Below are 23,779 nucleotides of genomic sequence, written 5' to 3'. Positions count from 1 at the left end.
TCACACTGTCTCTGACACTCCCATCCTGATTACCCCAGTCACTGAACCAATCCACCTCATAAAGGGCCTTCCCCTCCTGCGTTGTCCCTCCACCCTACCAAGCATGATGTCCTTTTCCTCACAACATGTCCAAAGTATGTTAGATGAATCCTCAGAATCCTTGCCTCCAAGGAGCCACCTGTTTTAACCCTTTCCGGGATGAATCTGTTTGTTTTCCTAGCAGTCACTAGGTTTTAAAATTTATTAGTAAGCTAATATTTGCTTTCAATTCCAGTAACTGTACATAGACCTTTCTTTGGTGCCCTCAAATATTAAAAGACACAGACTTACAAGATCCTGCTTCCTGCAGCTGGGCCTGGCCAGTTCGTCCCACTCCCAACCTCAGCCTTCTCAGCTGTGATGCTGCTTCTCCCCAGTGCTGAGCAGCTCGCAACCTGACTCAGTGACTTTTGATATGAAGATGCAATAGAATCTCCTCAGCCCCGAAAGCCTCTCTACTCTCTACCCTTGCTCAGAACCCTAATAAGGGTGAGATCTGCCCCATAAGCTTCTCCTTCACCTCTCCCTGTTTCACTCTTTCCTTTTCATTCTAAGCTCTACCCCACTCCAGAAATCCTAGGCTTTCATATTGCCTCCATTCAGGAAAGAACCTGATAATTGACTCATGCTCCAAGGAACATTGACTGGAATCCATTCTGCATCAGAGGAACACTGTTGCCACAGTGTGAAACTAACTGCTGAGTGAAAAGTCAGACGCTCAAATCCATCAGCTACTCCATGAGAAAAAGATGGACATAAAGATTTACAGCTTCAGAAACCCCATGAAGAGTCACTGTGAGTCCAAACCAACAGTGAGTGGGGGTTTATGCAGCAAGCCCTGCACCTGCACTGGTGAAGGAAGGCACCCATCAATGTCACCACACTTGATTGTTCACATCCACCCAAGAAACCAAGCAACAGGCATTCCCATGTTACAGTGGGAGAAGACTCATAGAGCTTGTGCAACCCGCCCAGCTAACAAGTGATTGAACACAGAGATAACCTTGGACATGACCCAGGATGCAAGCTGAGCCAGGGGATTTACCTCGTATGGTCCACCACTCTTTCAAATGTTCCTCATCTGGTTGATCTTTGTACTTCCTCTTCAGGCTACTCTGATCCAGCCAGCTGTCTAGGCTCTGATTATGCCCATCACCCTCAACATTCCCTTAAGGGCAAGATGCCCATCAGAGGAAAAGAACTGAAACTAGTCAGATTTGGGGTAAAAGAGAAGGCTGGCAGAACCCTTGCCCTTCAGGAAAGCTTATCTTTCAGGAAGCTCTCTAAAAACCTAGAAGGAGAAAAGGGTAAGAACTTTCTGTGAGATATTTGAAGGCCCCTAGACCAGCCCACTCTCTTCCTCTCTCACGCTCCCAGGCAAGGGAGCTGTCAAAGGTAAAGAGTGTGATAAAAGGTACGTGTGGGAAAGGTTAGACACATTTATTTCCCTTTGCGTCAGAGAATCAAGTCACAAACTTGCATACTAAAAACCACAAATCATTTAAGAAATTAAATTAAAGAAAATTGAAAGAAATTAAAGTGAATGGAAAAAATACCTTGTACCTATATTGAAAAGACAATATTATTAAAATGGCAATGCTTCCCAAAATTACTTACAGATCCAAAGAAACATCTTTCAAAATTTCAACTTTTTCTGCATCAAGGACCAAATTAATCATAAAATTCATTTGAAAACACAAAAGACAAGAAATAGCCAAAACAATCTTGAAAATGAAGAACCAAGTCAGAGGATTAATAAGTGTCAATTTTTTTTCTTTTTTTTTTTTTTATTATTTTGTGTGCATGTACCGTCAAATCAGATCTGACTGGTACAGGAGGATATTGCACCTCCTTCTCCGGCAGAGCGTCTGGTGGATTCGAACCGTGTTCCTCTGGGATTGCAGTGCAGCTTCTTGCCACTAGGCCACCAGAGCTCCCCATAATAAGTGTCAATTTTAAAATGTACTACAAAAGCTGCAAGGTGCCTTGGTGGCTTAGTGGCAAAGGCAAGCAGTTCAAGGCCACCAGTTGCTCCTTGAGAGAAAGATGTGAAAATCTGTTGAAGGGTCAGCTATGGTCAGTTTTGATTTCACAGCACATAACAACAGCAACACTGAGCTACAGTAATAAAAACAATGTGATACTGGTATAAGGAGAGACATAGATCAGTGGAATGGAATTAGGAGTTCAGGAATAAATGCCTATGTCTATGGTCAATTGATTTTTATAAGGTTGTGAAGCCAATTTCGTGGAGAAAGAACATTTTCTTAACAGAAGGTTCTGGGTAACTGAACATAAAAAAAGAATTAAGTTAGTCTTTATAAGTAAGCTAGTATAAAATAAAAATTTTCTTTAAAAAAAAAAGAATTCACTTAGGCCCTTACATTGTACCATATCCAAAAGTTAATTGAAAGTGGATCAGACCCCTAAATGTCAAATTGTTAAAACTATAAAATTCTTTTAAAATAATGTAAGTATGAAAAAGCCCCATAAGTATAAATCTTCTTGGCCTTGGATTAGGAAATGGATTCTTAGAGATGCCAAAAACACAAACAAACAAAAACAGATGTTGGAGTTAATCATAATTTAAAACTCTTGTGCTTTAAAAGAAACCATCAAGAAAATGAAAAGACTACCTATAGAAAACATTTGCAAATCACATATACAATAAAGATTTAGTATTTAGAATCTGTAAAGACCTCTTACAAATTAGCCAAATGATAACTCCATTTCAAAAATCAGCAAAGAATTTGAATAGATATTTATCCAAAACAAACATACAAATGGTCAATAAATACAGGAAAAGATGCTTACCATCATTAGCTCTGTTGTTGTCATTATGCAGCATTCAGTCAGAAACAACTCAATCAGAGCTGACCCTCTGGTGTGTTTTCAGAGACTGTAAATCAGACAGAAGGAGATTGCTCATCTCTCTCCAGAGGAGCAGCTAGTGGATTTGAACCACATGCCTTTGGACTGGCAGCACAGGTCCTTACCACTAGACCACCACAGCTCTCTTCATTAGTTTTAGTGAAGTGCAAATCAAAAAGACAATGAAATACTTCTTCACACCCTCAAGGATGGTTATCACTTAAAAAAAAAAAACACCACAATAAAATTGCCGTTTTCAAGAATATAGAGAATTTGGAGCTCTCGTACATTTCTGGTGAGAATATAAAATGGAATAGACACTAATTTGACAGTTTCTCAAAGGGTTTAAGTATAATATTACCATATGATCTAGAAATTCCACTCTAATCAAATATTCAAGAAAAGTACAAACAAATTCATACAAAAACATCATTCTTCTTGTTGTTGTTGTTATTGTTCTTTTTTTTTAAGACAGTGAAAAAATCTATATTGAGCCATTTGGTTTACAACACAGAGTAAAAGGAAAATACATTTTCTTTAACCAATATTTTACAGTCATAGTAAACTATTTTAGACTTACAAGGATTACATTTCTCAAAAATTAAGAGCAAGTAAACAGATTTCAACTTGACTCCTTGAAATTTGCCTTAAATTCAACAGCAACCAATTAATTTTTTTTCCAATGCCTTATTTTATCATTGTTTAGATCCATCAGTATCCACTAATTCCACTTCAAAAATTACTTTTGCATTTGGTGGAATTCTGGCAGGTTGTCCTTTTCCCCATAAGCCCCTTCTGGTTCAATCTCTAGTCAAGCCTTTCCTCCCTTACTCATAGTCAAGAGTGCTTCATTCCATCCTCTGATAACTTTACCAATCCCAACCTTAAAACTTAAAGGCTTGGAATTTTTCTTCTTCTTTGAACTTGTTTGAATATTAGTATCAAAAACAATACCATCCTGTAGTGTTCCTGTATACCAACAATGAGCAACATCTCCTTTTTCAGATTCATTTCTTGCAGAATGTAAGCTATTAGAAAGCATTTAAAATGTGGCCAAGACAGGTAACAAGGACCATCTGGTTACAGGCTATAACCATCTTTTTGAAACTAAGAATTTTAAAATTACTGAAAGTACAAATAAGATGTCAGAACAGGTGAAAAATGTTGAAGTTAATGACAACAAATCCAAAGAAACCAAATCTGAAGAGACCCTGGAAGAGGGCCCACCAAAATACACAAAATCTGTTCTTTAAAAAGGAGATAAAACCAAAAACATCATTCTTAATAATTTGAGGGGAGACTGAGAAAGATGGGATAAATAATGTATACTGCATTTAAACAGATGAGGGAGAGAACTGTTTAAAAGGAATATGTGATTAGTTAGTATAGTCATGACAGGAGGCCAGAACAAAGGCTGCATAGTGGAGTAGACCTAGGGGGAGGGATTGTATTACAATGAAAGAATTTTTCTTTTACTTTTCAAAGAGAAGAGTGAACTGAGGGGAGGGAGGGCAGGGAGAAAAGTGCAACAATGAATGAATGGAAATCCAAAGTTTCTGCAAATTTTCATTAAAATTAGTAATAATAATAAACAACAAAAAAACTAAAAACAAACCAAATGTCCATCAACTGATTAAGAAACAAAATATTATCCTCCCAAACAAAGAGGATGGCAGGAGGGAATAATTGAAAAGTGAAAAGTATGGATTTTGGTTTTGCTTTTATTCTGGGGGTGGGGTGTGGTATAGGAGTGATGTACATATTCTAGTATTAGTCTGTTGTTCTGTACATCAGGTTGGAATTGACTCATAGCTGACCTCTCTAGCAGTTTTTCAGAGGCAGTAAATTGTACGGAAGGAGACTACTACTCCCATGGAGCAGCTGGTGGATTCTAACTGTGTGCTTTTGGCTTTGCAGGGCAGTTTATTAGCCCAAGGCCACCAGATTGAAACTTGTGCTAGGATTGTCGTTGTTGTTGATGTTATGTGACATCGAGTCGAGTATGACTCAGTAATTCTATGAACAACAGATCTGAATCCTGTCCTATCCTGTATCTTCCTCACCATCTCTGATACACTTGAGCCCATTATTGCAGCCATCATGTCAACCCATCTTGATGGGGTCTTCCTCACCTTCCTTGGCCCATCACCTCTCCAAGCAGGATATCCTTTTCCATGGAATAGCCTCACCTAGAAAGATGTCCAAGGTTTGAGAGACAAAGTGTTGCCCTTCTTGTCTCCAAGGAGCATTCTGGCTGCACCTTTTCCAGGACATGTTTTTTAATCGGTCCATGGGATAGTCAGCATTCTTCTCCAATACCACAGCTCAAAGACATCATCAACTCTAGGAACATACACAGAATTATACACTTTGAAATAACTAAAATGGTGACTCTTATGCTATGCCAATTTTTACTTCAATTTGGGGAGGAAAAAAAACAAATGTTAAGTCAGTGTGTATCAAGGGACCCTCAGGCCAGAGTGGAGGTTGGTGAAGTCTCAGGGAGGCATCAATGCTAAACTCAAGGGGTCTTCCAAGTCCCAGCTGACATCTTACAGATGAGGTACATGCTTCAAGACAGCCTAGAGCCTCTAGCAGTCTGAAAAGAAGGGCCTGGAGAGACCTCCTCAGTAACAAAGAAGCTTTTCTCAGCCCTTGGAACAGATGGTGGACATCTGAACGGATCTGCACAATTGGCAGGGACCCTACAGATTAAGCCAGGAAGATTAAGGATAAAAGGAGGAGTTTCAGAACACTGGTGGTGACACACCATAAAAAGGCATTAGTCACAAAAGAGGAAATACAAACAGCCAAAGAATATGGAGATGAGAGTGGGAAGGGGACTAAAGGTCCCCAGTAATCAGAAGAATGTCCCCAAACAATGAGACAGCATTTTCTCCCAATTAGACTCTCAAAAGAGGTTTGCATGAAACGAAAGGTTGGCAGAAGGCGAGGATATTTGTACTCTCATTCCACTGCTGGTGGGAGTGTGACTTGGTGGAGCCACTTTAGAAGGCAACTTGCCAGTATTTGCTAAAATGAAAACTGTGTGCCCTATGACTCAACGATTCCCATGCCCAGTCTTCAGTCTAGAGACACACTCCCACAACCACAGCGAGGCACACATTCAAGATGTTTTATGTGACACCATTTGTAATGGTGAAAGTTTGGAAACTAAGTATTCAGGAATAGGACAATGACTGAAAAGACTGTGTGCCCTATTCTCTAATAAAATGAGTAGTTATGATTCTTGTGGTGGTGGTGGTGGTTGTTGTGTACCCTAGTCAGAACTGATCCACAGCTGACCTTCCAGCAGGTTTTCAGAGGCATATTCATTAAATCGCATAAGAGGAGACTGCCCACCTTTCTCCTGCAAAAGAGCTTATGGAGTCAAACCGTGGACCTTTGGGTTGGCAGCGCTGCCAATACAGAGTTACATGATTCAAAGGTACAAGCTGCTCCAAGGGAAAAAGATGAGCAATCAGTTCCAACTTGGTGGTACACAACAACTTTACTTTTAAAAAAATCCTGTTTATTAATGTACACACCAATAAAGAAAAAGAACTACCCTTAATTTTAGTTGTAAGTATTCCTAAGCCATCAGTTTTATTGCTGTACATTTACCTTTGTGCAGAAACAGCTCTAGAAGAATACCCACTAATTTGAATCAGTACTTACCTCTGAGAAGGCAGAGAGAGCCAAGGCTGGTGGGAGTGGGGCAGTAAAGACTAATGAAGGGAATTTTTATCATTTGTTAGTCTTTTCAGTCATTCCCTATGCAGCTAAAAGTTGGACAATGACTAAGGATGACAGCAGAATAGTCTTGATGCTTTTAGGTTGTAGGTTTGGAGAGCAGTACTGAATACGCCATGGACTGTCAAAAGAATGAAGAAATATGTCTTGGAAAAAGTGTAGACAGAGTGTTCCTCAGAGGCAAGGCTGGTGAAACTTTGTCTCATATCCTGTAGGCATGCTGTTTGGAGAGGTCAATACTTGGAAAAAGACATCATGATGGAACGGTTAAGGTCAGTGAATGAGAGGACGACCCTCAACAAGATGGATTGACACGATGACTGTTAGTGATAGATTCAAGTGTGTCAGAGATGATGTGGACAGTACAGGGTAGGGCCAGGTTCAGATTCGTTATTCATAGGGTCACTACGAACCATAGTCCACTCAACGGCACCTAACAACAATACTACCATGCAGTCATTGAGCTCTTGTGGCCTAGCATCAAGGAGTTGCATTGCCAACCCAAAGGCTCACAGTCCTAATTCACCATCTTTTTGTGGCAAATGCTGCCTTGTTCGACTTACATGATTATTTGTTCTGAAGAGAGTACATTTCTCAACAATGTTAACTGTTCATTGTCTAGATTTTCTGTTCTTTGGCTGAAAGATGATCCGGGGAGTGAGATCAAGTCCAGGTTAAAAGAATCTCAAGGAATGCACAACTAGGAGAGGATGAAATCGATGAATGGGACCTTCTAAAAATCACGTCCCTGAGTGTATCAAAAACTTTTTCCAATAGGGTGGAAAGAAAGCCTACAGACTTGGGGAGAAAACATTTTGCAGTGACATTTCAGACAAGGGTCTTATAACTAAAGTTTATACAAGAAAAAGACTGATAACCTAGCAACAAAATGGGCAAAAGACAAGAAAAGACTCTTCACAAAAGAAGACATTCAGATGGCAGACACATGAAGAAATGTTCAGAATCATGGGCAACTATCTAAAATGGGGATATGTGGATATTAAGGTATATGAGATATGAAGCAGCTGGTTTATATGTTTTCACAAATGTAACTATTACTAAGATAACTGTAAGGAGAAAAAAACCTCACAATATGTTGTTGTTGTTGTTATGTGCCATCGAGTCGCCTGCGACTCATAGTGACCCTATGTACAACAGCCCTAAACTCCACTCTGTCCTGTGCCAATCGCACTGTCTCTGACACTCCCATCCCAATTATCCCAGTCACTGAATCAATCCATCTCATAGAGGGCCTTCCTCTCCTGCGCTGTCCCTCCACCCTCCCAAGCATGATGTCCCTCTCCAAGGACCAGTCTCTCCTCACAACATGTCCAAAGTATGTTAGACGGAGCCTCAGAATCCTTGCCTCCAAGGAGCCACCCGGTTTAACCCTTTCCAGGACGAATCTGTTTGTTTTCCTAGCAGTCCATGGTATTCTCAATACTCTTCTCCAGCACCACAGCTCAAAGGCATCAATTCTCCTTCTATCCTCCTTGGTCATTGTCCAACTCTCTGATGCATAACAGGTGATTGCGAAGACCATAGCCTGTATCAGACGCACCTTAGTCTCCAGAGAGACACCCTTGCTCTTGAGTACTTTAGAGAGGTCCCAAACAGCAGACTTTCCCATGGCAATGCGCCTTTTAATTTCCTGGCTGCTGGTGCCAAGACTGTTGACTATGGAGCCAAGCAAACTAAAGCTGTGAACAATCTCAATCTCTTCACCATCCATCCTGATGCTGCCAATTGGTCCAGTGGTGAGAATCTTTGTCTTCTTGACATTGACATCACAATATACATGAACAAAATACAACGTAAATGAAAGATTACCTAAAACAATGTATATACAGGAAACACAATATGCATAAATGATAAAAATATTTTTTAAAAAAGAAAAAATCACTGGCAATCAGATACAAACCAAAACAACAGTAAAATATCATCTTACTTCAGTAGCATAGTTTGACAGAACAGCAAGCAATAAGTGTTGGAGAGAGAGAGATTGTGTGATGAACTCTCATGCACAGCTAGAGATAGTAAAATGCTACAACCACTCTGAAAGGCAGTTTGACGTTTCCTCAAAAAAGTTGAACATAGAAATTCCATATGACCCAGCTAGCTATTCCAGTCCTGGGACTATACCCCAAGGAAATCAGAACTGAGACACAAAATAGAGATATGTACACCTATATTCGTAGCAGTATTATTCACAACAGCAAGAAAACTGAACAGCCAAAATACCCATCAACAAATCAATGTATTGAGAAATTGTGGTATATTTACACGATGGAATATTGGGCAACATTACAATTTTGTAAAATACTATATAACATGGGCAAGCCTGGAGAGCATTATGCTGAGTGAACTAACCCAGTCTCATGAAAGGACAAATACTGCATAAGATCATTATTATGAAAATAGAAGGATAACCGAGCAAGATGCACATAAATGTTCAAAAGGGGAAAGGGAAAGGGTGATAATGGGGAAGTCACTAGGACAGCAGAGGTGAGTGGGCAAATGAGGTGGGTGAAGGCGTGGGAAGGATATGATGAGGAGCTGAGAAGATGGGGTGACAACAGGCATAGATTAATGGTCATAATTATAGAAAATACAACATAGATGAATGATGGTATAAAACACAATGTATATGGATGAAACACAATATAAATAAAAGATTGTATAAAACACATGAAGCACAATGAATGATTGTATGCAAACTTAAAAAAAGAAAGAATGGCAAAGAGTCACAATCTATTCCTGACTTTTTATAAAAGTAAGACCATACAATACTTGTCCTTTTGCAGTTTACTTATTTCATAATGTCCTGTAGAATAATCCATGTACTATTTCACACCTTTATCATTATTCTTTATAGTTGCATTGTTTTCTACTGTATGTATACTTGCATATTGTTCAATATATGTATTCGCATATGTATTATACATATTTATATCTGTGTACAGGGCAATGGGGGTTGGTGTGTTGAAATTAGTGAGATGGCTCTGGACAGAACAGGTTTCAGAGCTGCTGTACATAGGGTCCCTATAGATCACAGGCAACTCAACTGCACATAACAACAAGAATATATATGTATAACTGTTTATTCATCCATCCATTGATGGGCACATCTTTTTCTTTTTGTTTATTGAAAACAATTCCACAGTAAACATGAGTGAGTATATGTCTATTCATGTCACTACTCTTCTATCTCTAGGATATCAACCTGGGATGGGACTCCTGGATAAGGTATTTCTGTTTCTAGATTTTTGAGGAAATGCCATATCATTTTCCATAGTTCTTGTACTATTTTACAACCCCACTAGCAGCGTGTAAGAGTTCTAATTTCTGGAGCTCTGGTGGCCTAGTGGCAAGAAGCTGCACTGCAATCCCAGAGGTGTGTGGTTGGAATCCGTCAGATGCTCTGCTGGAGAAGGAGAGGACAATCTCCTGTACCAGTCAGATCCGATTTGATGGTACACACATACACACACAAAATAACAAAATAAAATTAATTTTTTTTAAAAAAAGAGTTCTAATTTCCCCACAACCTCATCTTTAAAACATAATGTAAAACTTTGTTTATTGTCTCAAACTTAAAAAATAGTTTCTTAAAAATACTTTTAAAGGGGAGCTCTGGTGGCCTAGTGGCAAGGAACTGCAACTACAATCCCAGAGGCGCACAGTTAGAACCCACCAGATGCTCTGCCGGGGAAGGAGGGACAATCTCCTTCTGTACCAGTCAGATCTGATTTGACGGTACACACACACACACACACACACACACACACACACACACACATTAAAAAAAATTTTTAAAAAATACTTTTAAAAATAATAAGTGGAAGCCGTGTTAAGATCATTCACCAGAACCTTAGATGTTCCTGTGCAATCCTCTCTTAAGCCAAGAGGAACCAGCTCCTGGGCTACGTTCAGCACTCCCTTACTTACACTGTTTAGTTTTTCCTACTTTTTAATATACATATATTTTAAAATAGTCTAAACAATGTTTGCAAGTATAGGAATGGTAGAGATTCATATAGACATGCTGTTGCGCCATTGAGTTGGAACCAACCCATCGCTGACCCTCCAGTGAGTTTTCAGAGGCCATTAATCACACAGGAGATGATTTTCCCTTCTCACATAAAGCAGCTGGTGGATTTGAACCATATGTCTTTGGGATTGCAGTGCAGCTTCTTACCATTAGTCTACTAGATAATACAAATTGACTTGTTCAAATGACAGATGGAGCCCTGGACATGTTCATCAGTCTATGCCAGGAAATTTGAAGGACAACTGCCTGGATGACTGACTGGAAGAGATCCATATTTGTTCCAATTCCCAAGAAGGTTGATCCAACAGAATGTGGAAACTATCTAAAAATATCATTAATATCACATGCAAGCAAAATAACACTAATGATCATTTAAAAATTACTAGAACAGTACATAGAGAACTGCCAAAAGTTCAAGCTCAATTTAGAAGAGGCCATAGTATCAGGGATATCATTACAAATGTTAGATGGCTTATGGCTAAAAGCAAAGAATACCAAAAGACTGTCTATTTGTGATTTATTGACTATGCAAAGTCATTTGACTGTGTGGATCATAACAAATTATGGCTAACATGAGAAGAATAGAAATCCCAAGACAATTAATTGTGCTCATGTAAAACCTACACCTAGAACAAGAGACTATTATGTAAATAGAGCCAGGGAACAAACACTACATGGTTTAAAATTAAGAAAAGTGTGAATCAGGGTTGTATCCTTTCTTCAGACCTACTCCATATGAACAAATTATGATGATTATGATATTCAAAAAACTGGACTCTATGAAGAAGAATGTGCCATTAGGATTGAAGGAAAACTCATCAATAACCTTCATTATTCAGATAACACAACCTTGTCTGCTGAAAGTGAGGAGGATTTGAAGTGCTTGCTGCAGAAGATCGAAGACTGTAGCCTTCAATATGGATTGTATCTCAGTGTCAAGAAAATAAAAATCTTCACCACTGGACTAATAGGCAACATCATGACAGATGGAGAAAAGATTGAAGCTGCCAATGACTTCATCTTACTTGGATCCACAATCAATACACTTGGTACAAGGAGTCAGGAGATATACGGCACTGGGCAAAGTATGCAGTCTCTCCAAATTACTGAGGAGCAATCATGTTTGTTTGAGGAATAAGGTGCATGAGACTCAGGCCACGGTCTTTTCAATCATTTGCTATGCTGCTATAATCTGAACAATGAATAAGGATGACAGAAGAATTGACTGAATATCCCATGGACTGCCAAAAGAACAAACATATGTCTTGGAGAAGATGAAGGCAGAGTGCTCCTTGGAGGCAATGATGGTGAAGCTTTGTCTCACATACTTTGGGCCTGTTGCTAGAAGAGCCTATTCCTTGGAAAGGGACATCATGCTTGGGAAGGTAGAGGAACAGCAAAGGAGAGGAAGACCCTCAGGCAGATGGATTGACACAGTGACTGTGTCAGAGAGCTTGAGGATGGCACAGGATAGGACAGGGTTCAGACCTGTTATTCATAGGGTCGCTGCGAGTCATACTCGATTTGATGGCACCTAACACCACTGCCATGTCTCAACTGTATCTAACAAAAACAACATATACATAAATAAATATTTATAGACATTGTCACGTGCCGTCAAGTCATCTGCAACTCATAGTGACCCTATGTACAACAGCCTTAAACCCTACTCTATCCCTTGCCAATCTTATTGTCTCCGACATGCCTATCCCCATTACCCCAGTGACTGAATCAATCCATCTCATTGAGGGTCTTCCTCTCCTGCACTGTCCCTCCACTCTCCCAAGCCTGATGTTCCTCTCCAAGGACTGACCCCACCTTGCAACATGTCCAAAGTATGTCAGACAAAGCTTCAGACTCCTTGCCTCCAAGGAGCAGCCTGGCTTCACTCTCTCTGAGACAAACTTATTTATTCTCTTAGCAGTCCATGGTATATTCAGTGCTCTTCTCTAGCACCAAATCTCAAAGGCATCAACTCCCCTTCTATCATCCCTAGTCATTGACCAGCTTTCTGATGCATAGCAAGTAATTGCAAAGACCATGGCCTGCATCAGGTGCACCTTAGTCTCCAGACTGACATCGTTGCTCTTTAGTACTTTGGAGAGGTCTCTGACAGCAGACTTTTCCAGTGCAATTCATGTTCTAATTTCCTGGCTGTTGGTACCAAAAGTGTTGATTGTATAGCCAAGCAAACTGAAGCTGTCAACAATCTCAATCTCTTCATCATCCATCATGATGCTGCCAATCAGCCCAGTGGTGATAATCTTTGTTTTCTTGATGTTGAGCTTCAATCTATATTGAAAGCTTCAGTCCTTGACCTGCAGCAAGCTCTTCAGATCCTCTTCAGTTTCAGCAAGCAGGGTTGTGTCATCTGCATAATTCAGATTATTGATGACTCTACCTCCAATCCTGATGCCACACTTCTCCTCATAGAGCCCAGCCTCTTGGATAATCTGTTCCACATATAGATTGAAAATATATGGAGATAGGACACATCCTTGACACACACTCTTCTCAATTTTAAACCCTGCATTATTTCCTTGCTCTGTTCTGACAACTGCCTCCTGGTCCAAGTATTGGTTTCACATTAGCACAATCAAGTGTTCTGGGATTTCTATTCTTCTCAAGGTTAGCCACAGTTTGTTGTGATCCACACAATTAAATGCCTTTGCATAGTCAATGAAACACAGATAGACTTTCCTCTGGTACTCTCTGCTTTCAGCCAAGATCCATCTGACATATATAATATCCTTAGTGCCACAGCCTCTTCTAAATCCAGCCTGCACTTCAGGCAGTTTTCTTTTGATATGCTGTTCCAGTCGTGTTTGGATAATCTTCAGCAGAATCTTGCTTGCATGTGATATAAATTATACTGTTCGATAATTCCCACACTCTATAGGATCACTTTTCTTTGGAATGGGAACAAAATATAGATCTCTTCCAGTCAGAAGGCCAGGTGGTTGTCCTCCAGATTTCTTGGCACAACTTGGAGAACACATCCTCAGTGCAATATTGTAGCCAATGAGGTTTATCTGAAGCACAATTAATGCTAATTGAAAACTTTTCCCAAAAAATTTTACTATTTATATAATACAGATATAACCAGCCCACATGGTTCCTGACAGTTTTAGACTTGACTCGACCAGGCCATTGGCTCCAGCAGACCACTGGGAGGGAGTTGATCCTAATAAGGAAAGCTGTAGGTCAGAAGAGGAAATGAAGGCAGGTGTTACTTATGGACACTCAAGTGAGAGTTGCTGGGAGGTCACAGTAACAGGCCTGGTCTTCAGCATCACTCACTTCACTCCAAAAGATTAAGAAACCAATTGTGTGTGCATTGAGTATTAGAGGACTCATAGCAACCCTGTGAACGAAAGGACTGAGCACTGTTAGTAGAGTTTCTAGAGGCAAGCCATTTCGGAAGTGGATGCCACTCTTGCTTCCAGGCTTGTTTTAATTGGAAAGCTCCAGCAAACACTGTCCACCATGGGAAACCATTATCACATTTGGCACATCAGTGTCACAGTGTTCAGCATCACAGCAACCACGAGTTACCTCTGCACAGCAATGCACAGACCAGTGCTATACCACCTTCGGCTTGGTAGATTAAAACAAGTCTGGAAGCAGAAGTGGCATCCTCTGGAAACTCTATGAACAGTGCTCAGGCCTTTCATTCATAGGATCACTATGAGTCATCTACAACTCGACGGCACCTAACAACAACAACATAGGTAATTGGGTTTTGACATTGTAGTTGTTTAGCAAACTGAAAGCTCATGGTAGCCTTGCTCCAAGCAAGTATGCCAACATTTTTTCAACAACATGAGCTCACTTCATGCCTCTGTGTCACATTTTGACCATTCTCATGATATTCAGACTACAGTATAGTACAAATATAACTTTTTTAAATTTATTTTTTCATTACTAATTTCAACGAAAATTTACAGAGACTTTGGATTTCCATTCATTCATTGTTGCACTTTTCTCCCTTCCCAACCCTCCTCCCTAGTACATACACTACCCTCTTGAAAAAGTAAAAGAAAAATTCTTTCATTGTTTTACAATCCCTCCCCCCAGGTCCAGTCCACTATGCAGCCTTCGCTCTAGACTCAAGTAATGGCAAAAATACCTAGTCACATACCCCTTTTAAACAGTTTTTCCCACCTCATCTGTTTCAATGCAGTATATATTATTGAACCCATCTTTCTCAGTCTCTCTCCAACTCCGATGTCAGTCCTGTTTTACAACTGTGGCACCATGCAGTATTTGTCCTTTTGTGACTGACATACTTCACTCAGCATAATGTCCTCCAAGGTCACCCATTTTGAATAATGTTGCATGAGTTCCATGTTTTTCAATGCAGCGTTGTATTTCATTGTGTGAATATACCACAGCTTCTCTATCCATTCTTTTGTTGATGGGCACTTAGGTTGTATCCAACTCCTTGCTATTATGAACAAAGCCGCAATAAACATGGGTGTGCATATATCTGCTTGGATGTCAGTTATGGTCTCTTTGGGATATATTCCCAGTAGTGGAATTACTGTGTCAAATTGTATCTCTATTTGCAACTTTTCGAGAAAGCGCCATACCGTCTTCCACAGTGGTTGCACCATTTTACACTTCCACCAACAGTGAATAAGGGTTCCAGTTTCTCCACAACCTCGCCAGCAATTGTTGCTTGCTGTTCTGTTAAATTTTGCTATTCTGACTGGGGTGAGATGATATCTCATAGTTGTTTTGTAAACATAACTTTTATATGTACTGGAAAACAAAAATATTCACTTGGTTTGCTTTATTGCATCTTGTTTTATTGCCGTAGCATGTAACAGAATCAAAGAATTGCCTGTACTTCTATTGAAGAAAGATTTCAAAATATAATGAAACATTAAATCACGGAGTTCTTCCTAAATACACTGATCCTAAGGCTCAGTAAATATTGTACTCATAGCCTGGGAGTGGGCTGAGGCAGCTAGTGATTCCAAAGGAAGCCCCTCTGAGACAGCATTCAGGAGCCTTGACTGATAACTGAAAAGGGTGGTTTTGCATAAGTACTTCTTCAAATCACACCCTCGTGTGGTTCCCACTTGAGCGGACCCTATTGCTTGCTATAAAGGGGGGTGGCAAAAGACAAAAGGATGGAAAAAATGAAGAAAAAGGAAACCAAAGATGAGACAGAGAGAAAAACAGATCTAACAACTCTAACAGGTGTGACCATGAGGGGATGTGACATTTTATGAGCAGTGTGGAAACAACCACAAAGCCCCTAAATTTAAAAATGTCCTGGAGAAATAAGTCACTTTTGGTGATATCCAAGTCACCAGGGTAAAGAGGAGAGGTTTTCTGACTCATGTGCTGCCAGGGCTCAGTGAGGGTGTTGGGACCAAAGGGAAGGTGAGCAGGAGTCCGAGGGAAGGATGCAGCCAGGAAATAGTTGGCAATACCTGTAGCCCAGGCTGGCATGAAGACAAAAATCAGATCGCCTTTGGTTGCCTGCGGAGCTCTGGTACTTAATGGTAGGGAGTTGTGCTGCTAACCCAAAGGGATGCGGTTCAAATCTATCAGAAGCTCTGTGGGAGAAAGATGGGCAATCTCCTCCCATGTGGTTTACTGCTGCTGGAGGGTCAGTCAGTCCGTAACAGCAACATGATTCCCTAGCACAGTATCTACAGAAACAAGTCTATAGCCCCATGTCTGAAATTCTGAATAATTCTGTAATAAACTCTTTTGGCCATAAAGTCAGTTATTAATGGATACAAAGCTAGTTATAATCATTATTCACATCTTAAAATATTCAGCTGTTTCTCTTAAGATATACTAATGTGTTTATGAGTGTTGTCCCAATTTCATGTAGGTCTTTTGGAATATTGGGAGTTAGCTTTAAAAAAACCTGGAAAAGGCTGAATTCCAAAATTTATGTGATCACAAGCATATAAGATAAAAGGCTATGAATCTGAACTCACATCTGTTTTCTCTTCTTTCTTTAAATAAAAAGGGTGCATAGGGAAGAGAGGGCATTTGGATCACTTTGTGAACTGTGTTTGGGTGTCTAGGCTACAAGTTCATGAAGAGAACAAGAATACAACTGGTTCACCCAGCATGTGGTAAAGAAAGCAGGTACAAATGGCTAAATTCTTCTTGAGCACAAGAGAGACGGAAACCAAAGGGAGGCTGGTGTGTTGGAGGGGCATCTTTGAAGCGCAGCAAGTCTGACAGGGTTTGCTCTTCAATACCCTCCCAGCACACAGAAAGCAGAAGAGGGCGGAGGTTGATGCTCTGAGAGAAAAAAAAAAACAACTGCAATAGACGTACTAGGATCACGGCTGCCACCAAAGTTTGACTTATCACTTGAAACAGTGCAACTTGGCAAGAAACTTTGGCAACTGTGAGGTGGTAAGAAAGAGTCACTAGTATCCCTGTGGTGAGTGCCAGCCCAGAGAAGCTAGCAGTAAGGCCACAGTGCAAAGAGCTACCTGGGCAGGAGCCATGGCCCGGCCGCTTCTCTGCTGCCTGTGGATTGTGGGGACCTTAGCGGGCCTCTCAGCTAACCCAGGCCCCAAGCACTGTCCAGAGAGGCACTACCTAGCTCAAGGAGACCTGTGCTGCCGGATGTGTGAGCCAGGTAAGAGAGTGGGGCTGGGCAGGGGAGAGGGAGAGGTAGAGAGTGGTGAAGGGAAGAAGAGGAACCCTGCCACAGCCTGGAGGTGCTGCTTTGAAGAGGTGGAAAGGGGAAGGTGCCTTCTGTGGCCTTAATGCTGGACCCTGTCTCGTAGGAACATTCCTGGTGAAGGACTGTGACCGGCATGGAAAGGCTGCTCAGTGCAAGCCCTGTGTGCCAGGGGTCTCCTTCACACCAAACCACCACACCCGGCCCCACTGTGAGAGCTGTCGGCACTGTAACTTTGGTGAGATGCACAGAGGAAGGAAGGGTTTGGGGTGTGTGAATGGTGACAGTTGACAGCATTTGGGGAGCTGGACATGAAGAAAGGAAAGGAGTAGAAGTTCTGGCTTGCTTCCAGGCTCAAGGCAAGTGGGGCCCACGCTGGAAGGCTAGGTGAGGTGAGCGCATATTGATGTGGGGAGAAACCTAGTATTTCAGGAAAGAGGATGAGCAGGATTGAAGGGATTGATCAGAGTGCATTATGGACAGGATTGAGAAAATATTAGGGCAAAGAAGCTCTAAGACTTTAGATTTCAATGCACACTCACACCCAGCTGGTGAGCTGGCTTTGTTCCCAGAAGGCACCAGGTAGGCTGGCAGTTGGAAACTTGGAAGACACCTTTCTGTGGAAATAGTGCTGTGACACAGTGGGGGACAATTTTTACTGCACAAAAGCTAATTTGAGAAAACAAAAATGTGTGTGGATTTGTGTTTTCTTTGTATTTCCTTTTTCACTGAATCTTTCTTTAAAAATAAGACATTTAATATCTGGAGCTGTGCTGATTCTTTTAGTATTTCTCTATTTTAGCTAGAATTTTTAAAAACTGCTTCTAGTACATACTGAAGTACAGATTTTTACAACAGCCCCTTTGAACAAATGTTCTTGAGCATAACAGGATTGAGCAGAGCAAACTGCTTGGTCTTGCTAGGCTTTTTCATACTACATTATTTTAAAAGAGAGGAAGGGAGGCTTTAAATTGTAAATGACTAAAACAAGAGTAGCTTTAATATAAAAGATGTATTCTTTGTTGTTGTTGTTGTTGTTAGATACCCTCGAGTTGGAACCAACTCATAGCAGACCCTCCAATGGGTTTTCAGAGGCTGTAAAGACATGCAGAAGACTGACCACCTTTGTCCCACACAGCTGCTGGTGGGCTTGAACCACATGCCTTTGGGTGGGCAGCACAACTCCTTACCACTAAACTACCAGAGCACCCTGTCTTCCTTACTCTACTTAATTTAAAAGTGAGATTGTTTATGGATGATTTCTTCTCCTTTGAACAGCCCCAGCAGGATTGAAATTATTTCAACCAAAAGCCTCCACCACTCTCTCTGTGGGCCTACCAGAGCGGCCTGGTTCCCAAGACTGAGCTCATCTCTAATCCTTCCACTGTGTCCCAAAACAGCACAGCCCATGATCCTTCTTTGTAAGACTCATCACTGAGTCCTGAAAGCATGCAAGCAACACCAGGTACCAGGTTACAGCAGGCCCCTGGGTTCTGAAGGAGAAAGAACATGGAAAGGAGGATGAATGACTCTGGCCATCTCTGAGTCTCAGCTGTTGTTGTTGTTGTTGAGTCAGAACCAACCCACAGCTGACTCTCCAGTGGGTTTTCACAAGCAGTTAAAACCAACATGGGAGGAGACTGTTCATCCTTCTCCCATGGAGCAGTTGGTGGATTCAAACTGTGTGACTCTGGGATTGAAGTGCAGCTTCTTACCACAAGTGAGAGGGGAGTGAAGTGGGAAAGTGATTGAATTAGATCACATGTTGTCCATGGTGAAGGAAAGGCCCAGGTTTCTGGACACTTATGCCACTTCCTTGATTTTCACCTCACTGGCCTCATCTTTAACTCTTTCCTCTCCCCTTTAAGAGACAGCATCATGATCACCCCTATGCTCTAATTTTCTCCACCTTCAACTATCTCTCCCTCCTCCACCATCACTATTGTCACTCCACTCCTAGCCCCCCTTTTCTAGGCTTTTCTCACTTTTCCCTCACTTGGCCAAATTGGCCTACAATTCTTGGAGAGCTACAAAGAAACCAATCTCTAGTACAAATCTGAGTCAGAATTCATGAAGAAGAAGTCACAGGGACATAAGGGTTGAGAAGATAGTAACTGGCCCTTTTTCTTCCCTGGCAAAAGACATGCCTTGAGGAAAATGGTTAGGGTCGATAATAGTCTTGGGCATCTTCCAACCTTCCTATATCCATCCTCCATCTGTCAGGGATCCTCTCTTTGGGTCCCATGTGCACCGTCCTAAAGTTGTGTGAAGTTCCACTCAAATCTGGCCCATCTTCAAATATTCTGTCTGCCTCATAATCACCATCCTCTCAATACTAGCCACCTTCCCACCCAACTCAGCCGAGTGCAGCCCAAGCCCAGTGTAACTGATTGATAGTCACCCAGCATTTGATCTCTACAATTGAATAAAATGTGTATTTTAATGGCAGAGGATGTTAGTAATCAAATAATTCTAGTAAAGTAAAAAACATATCAGTAGTCATAGCAACATTATTCCTAATTGGCAAAAACTGGAAACTACTCAAATGCCTATTAGTAGTTGAATGAATAAATTGTGGTATAGTCCTGCAACAGAATAGTATACAACAAAGAGGATGAACAGTCCGCAGTTGCACTCAGTAACACGAATGAATGCCAAAGAACTGAGTAAAAGAATCCAGATACAAAGGAGTGTATGCTTCATGATTCTGTCTCTAGAGCACACAAATGGGCAAAATGAATTTGTGGTGTTACAAATCAGGCTATGCTTGGGAGAATTAATAACCAGAAGGGGGCATGAGAGGTGTTCCAGGGTGGTGGTCTTTTCTTACTCTGAGTACTCGCTACACGTGTGTGTCTCATTTGTACAAATTCACAAAGCTTTACATTTATACAGTTGTTCCTCAGGGCCCACAGGGGATTAGTTCCAGGACCCTTTTGAATTTAAAAACTGGGAGTGCTGTTCTTTATATAAAACAGCATAATATTTGCCTATAACCTATACATCCTCCTACATGTTTTAAATCATCTCTTCTTGTTGTTGTTGTTAGGTGCCCTTGAGTAGATTATGACTCACAGAGATTCTGTGATGAACAGATCTGACACTTGTCCTATCCTGTGCCATCCTTACAGTCTCTAATATGATCAAAACTACTGTGACAGTCACTGTCCGTCCACTACCTAACACAACAAAAATATTTTATAGATAGAACTTCATGCTTCCTCTTAGTCTCTGACAAATTTACTTTGACCACTTGATTACTTTTTTTCCCTCCAAATATTTTCAATCCAAAGCTGGCTGAATCCATTTATGTGAAACCCAGAGATACAAATGAATGCAAAATGTATGACATACATTCTTACAAATGTACATGTTTGTGCATTATACCTTGATTTTTTAAAAAAAATTGTTTTCCAGTAAAAAGTCATATCAGTGAGTAAGAGAGAAATTTATATAAGAAAAATGTGTCAGCTTTTCATCATGTCTATTTATGAACCTATGAATTCTCTAAAAGGTTGGGGTTTTTTTCTATAACTAGGGGACATACAGGCAGGTTTTATGGGGTGATGAGGCAGAAATAGAAAGGAAGCCTGTCCTAGATATTGGTCTAGTGTGGGGATTTGGGGTGAGAAGCAGCAGGAGGAGCTGCCAGGTCTCTGAAGGCCTGAGTGTCTGTGTGACTCCAGCCCTTCTCGTTCTCCAGGTCTCCGTATCCACAACTGCACTACCACTTCCAATGCCAAGTGTGCCTGCCCCAGTGGCTGGCATTGCCGGGACAAGGAATGTACTGAGTGTGATCAGCTCCCAAGCTCCCTGTTGGCCACTCATACACCTCAGGCCCCAGGCCCAGCCCTAGAACCCACCAGCTTTGCTTATGCTGATGAAAGTAAGTTCCTTTGCCAGTCACTTGGGGTAAGTTCCAACCAGCGCCCCTCCGCCTCCCCGCCACTTCCACACTCACACTTAAGCCTTCTAGTCTGCCTGTCTCCACATCGCCATCTCTTCCAGTTCCTCATGGGTGCCAGGAGGCTGCCTGCTGTTTCTTATCCTTGTCTGTTTTTCCAGAGACTGCTGAGACCACAACTGGCAGGCCCATGCAAACTCTGGCTCGTTTCAGGCAGCCATCTGCCCCTGCTCACTCTACTGACTGGCCACGTGAGTGTCCTTCCCAATTCCTACCCCAGAAAGACACACTTAGGAGTCTAGGTGGAGGGACAGCCAGAAAGCTCCTATGAGTAGGTAAGAAGAACAGGGAAGAGAAAAGCTGAGCAAGATGTTCAAGTCCTGATTCCACGTGGTGAGGGTGGGGAAGTGGGTGAGAGAAGACAGATGGGGTCAGAAGGGCTCGGCTGACAGGAGCCGGGGACAAGGCCCTTTTTCAAACTGTTGTGTATCCTCTGCCTCTCACAGCCCAAAATCTCCCATGTAACTCAGACTGTATCCGAGTCTTTGTGATTCTTTCTGGAATGTTACTTACTTTCACCATGGGTGGAATCCTGTTCCTCTACCAAAAAAGGAAACACAGATCACGTAAGAGCCAAAATACGGGTCTGTAGTCCTATGGGGGCAACACTGACACACCCCTGTAGTCCCTACCTCCAGTCTCAGTGCAGCTCCTCCAGCTCCCTCTGTACCAACCCTGCTTCCCTCCTCCTCTTCTATCAGTGTTGCCCCTTCTTACCCTGATTTGCTTATGTTACCCTTCACCCCCTTGGCACTGCTGTCCAAGACTCAACTGCCTTCCCTTCTGCAGACAAAGGAGAAAGTCCACAGGAGCCTGCAGAGCCCTGTGCTTACAGCTGTCCCAGAGAGGAGGAGGGCAGCGCCATTCCCATCCAGGAGGACTACAGAAAACCAGAGCCTGATCTCTACGCCTAAGCCAGCAGACCAAGGGCCAAGGACACACGATAAAGTGCTAGCCTCTAGCCAGGTCCACCTGCTTGGAGGGACCTGAACTTGGTGCCTCAACTGCAATACCATTCTCTCATCAGGACCCTTTGCTGGAAAAGTGGTTTTACATAATGGACAATGATGAGGGGCATTGGGAATGAGCTGGGGAGGGAAGCAGGAGTTCTGGCCCAGCCAGCTGCTTCTCTAAGCTGTGGGAGGGTCGGGGCGCTGGCTGCACAAGACACATCTGGCTATGAAAGCCCTACGTGCTGTATTTGCTCACCTAGAAGATCAGCAAAATAAAGTGACAGACTACAACACACTGCAGCTGTCCAACTTTCTGAAATTCCAGCCTCAGAATCCAGACTCCTCCTAGGGATCTGCCTTCTCCCGTGATACCTCACTACAGCCTGCCTGAGAGGTGTGGGGATGTGGGTGAGATATGAACAGAAATGAGCAAAGGGCCTCAGGCCACTGGGGATCCAACTTCTGCTGCTTAACTCCCCACCCCACCCTTATTTCCCCAAATTTCTAGTCCCACTTTCTTGGGGTTGGTGGAAGGCAAAATGGTGCACTAAAGACTCTTTCTGTGTGTGTGTGTGTGTGTGTGTGTGTGTGGTGTGTGTAAGAACAACAGTTAACAGGGCTCTGCCAGCTGCTATAAATTACTTCACCTACAGGCAAAGGTACCCACAAAAAGACTTCCCCTAAGTGAAAGTGAAACTAGGCTGACAGAACTGAAAAGAAAACAGAAGGGCTTTTGGCCAGCAAGGGGTGTTTGGAGAGCTAGCTATTTTTCTCCATCTCAGAACCTTGCAAACAGAGTGGGACAGTGGAGCAGAAGAGGGTGAGGGGGGCCCCGGAGAAGCCTCCATGGGCCCCGCGGAGGCATGGTGCCTGCTGCTCTGCTTGGCTCTGTCGGCAGCAGGAGAGGCTGGTGAGTGTGGGGAAGGCAAGCAGCCCCGGGAGGGAGCTCGGTTTTCGGGCCTGGTAACCACTCTCCCTTCAGTTCCCAGGACAGCTTCCAGAACCCTCCAAGCCCAACTGGCCAAAAGCTCAGTTGCTGACGAGTAAAGACCTAAGAGTGTATGGGAAGAGAGATCAAATGGAGAGCCTCCTCTGTGGATAATGTGGAGGAGTCACTGTGTTCCAGACACCTTCAGAAGGGGACAGGGTCCCCATGCTAGAAAAACCACTTAAGAGGTGTGCCCTCTGGGGTAGGGCAGAGGAAGACTATCAGTCATGAATGGCAGAAAATGAAGCTGATTGGGGAAATCAAAGATGGCTGCCAAGGCCCATATATTAACAGCCTCTCCACAGCACACCCCAGGGTCACTGCCTCAATATATGCCCATCTGTTTGGTTTTGCTGAGAATTCTTTTTTTTTAAATTAAATTTTATTCATTTTAATGAACATTTACAGAGATTTGGGGTTTTCATTCATTCATTGTTGCACTATTTTCTCTACCCTCCTCCCCAGTTCGTTCTTTTTTCCCCCCTTGAAAGTC

At 42.1% G+C, this 23,779-nt stretch overlaps 1 protein-coding gene across 1 annotated transcript; it reads left to right on the top strand.

Annotated features, from left to right (window-relative positions):
- Nucleotides 1-17,200: 17,200 nt before the first annotated feature.
- Nucleotides 17,201-22,259, top strand: CD27 (CD27 molecule). Its single transcript, XM_006891356.1, has 5 exons — nt 17,201-17,336; nt 17,488-17,619; nt 21,085-21,267; nt 21,792-21,911; nt 22,135-22,259. The coding sequence occupies exons 1-5, from the start codon at nt 17,201-17,203 to the stop codon at nt 22,257-22,259; spliced, it is 696 nt and encodes a 231-aa protein (XP_006891418.1).
- Nucleotides 22,260-23,779: the final 1,520 nt, after the last annotated feature.

This window comes from Elephantulus edwardii, unplaced genomic scaffold (genome assembly GCF_000299155.1).
Source record: "Elephantulus edwardii isolate Elephantulus edwardi_28Jun2011 unplaced genomic scaffold, EleEdw1.0 scaffold00096, whole genome shotgun sequence".
Classification (NCBI taxonomy): Eukaryota; Metazoa; Chordata; class Mammalia; order Macroscelidea; family Macroscelididae; genus Elephantulus; species Elephantulus edwardii.
This window is presented reverse-complemented; position numbering and strand designations above follow the sequence as displayed.

What these genes read in the sequence shown, in the direction of transcription:
- CD27 (XM_006891356.1), top strand. Translation starts at nt 17,201, where the DNA reads ATGGCCCGGCCGCTTCTCTGCTGCCTGTGGATTGTGGGGACCTTAGCG. An exon ending in CTGCCGGATGTGTGAGCCAG is followed by an intron (nt 17,337 to 17,487) that starts GTAAGAGAGTGG and finishes CCTGTCTCGTAG; the next exon opens with GAACATTCCTGGTGAAGGAC. An exon ending in CTGTCGGCACTGTAACTTTG is followed by an intron (nt 17,620 to 21,084) that starts GTGAGATGCACA and finishes CTCGTTCTCCAG; the next exon opens with GTCTCCGTATCCACAACTGC.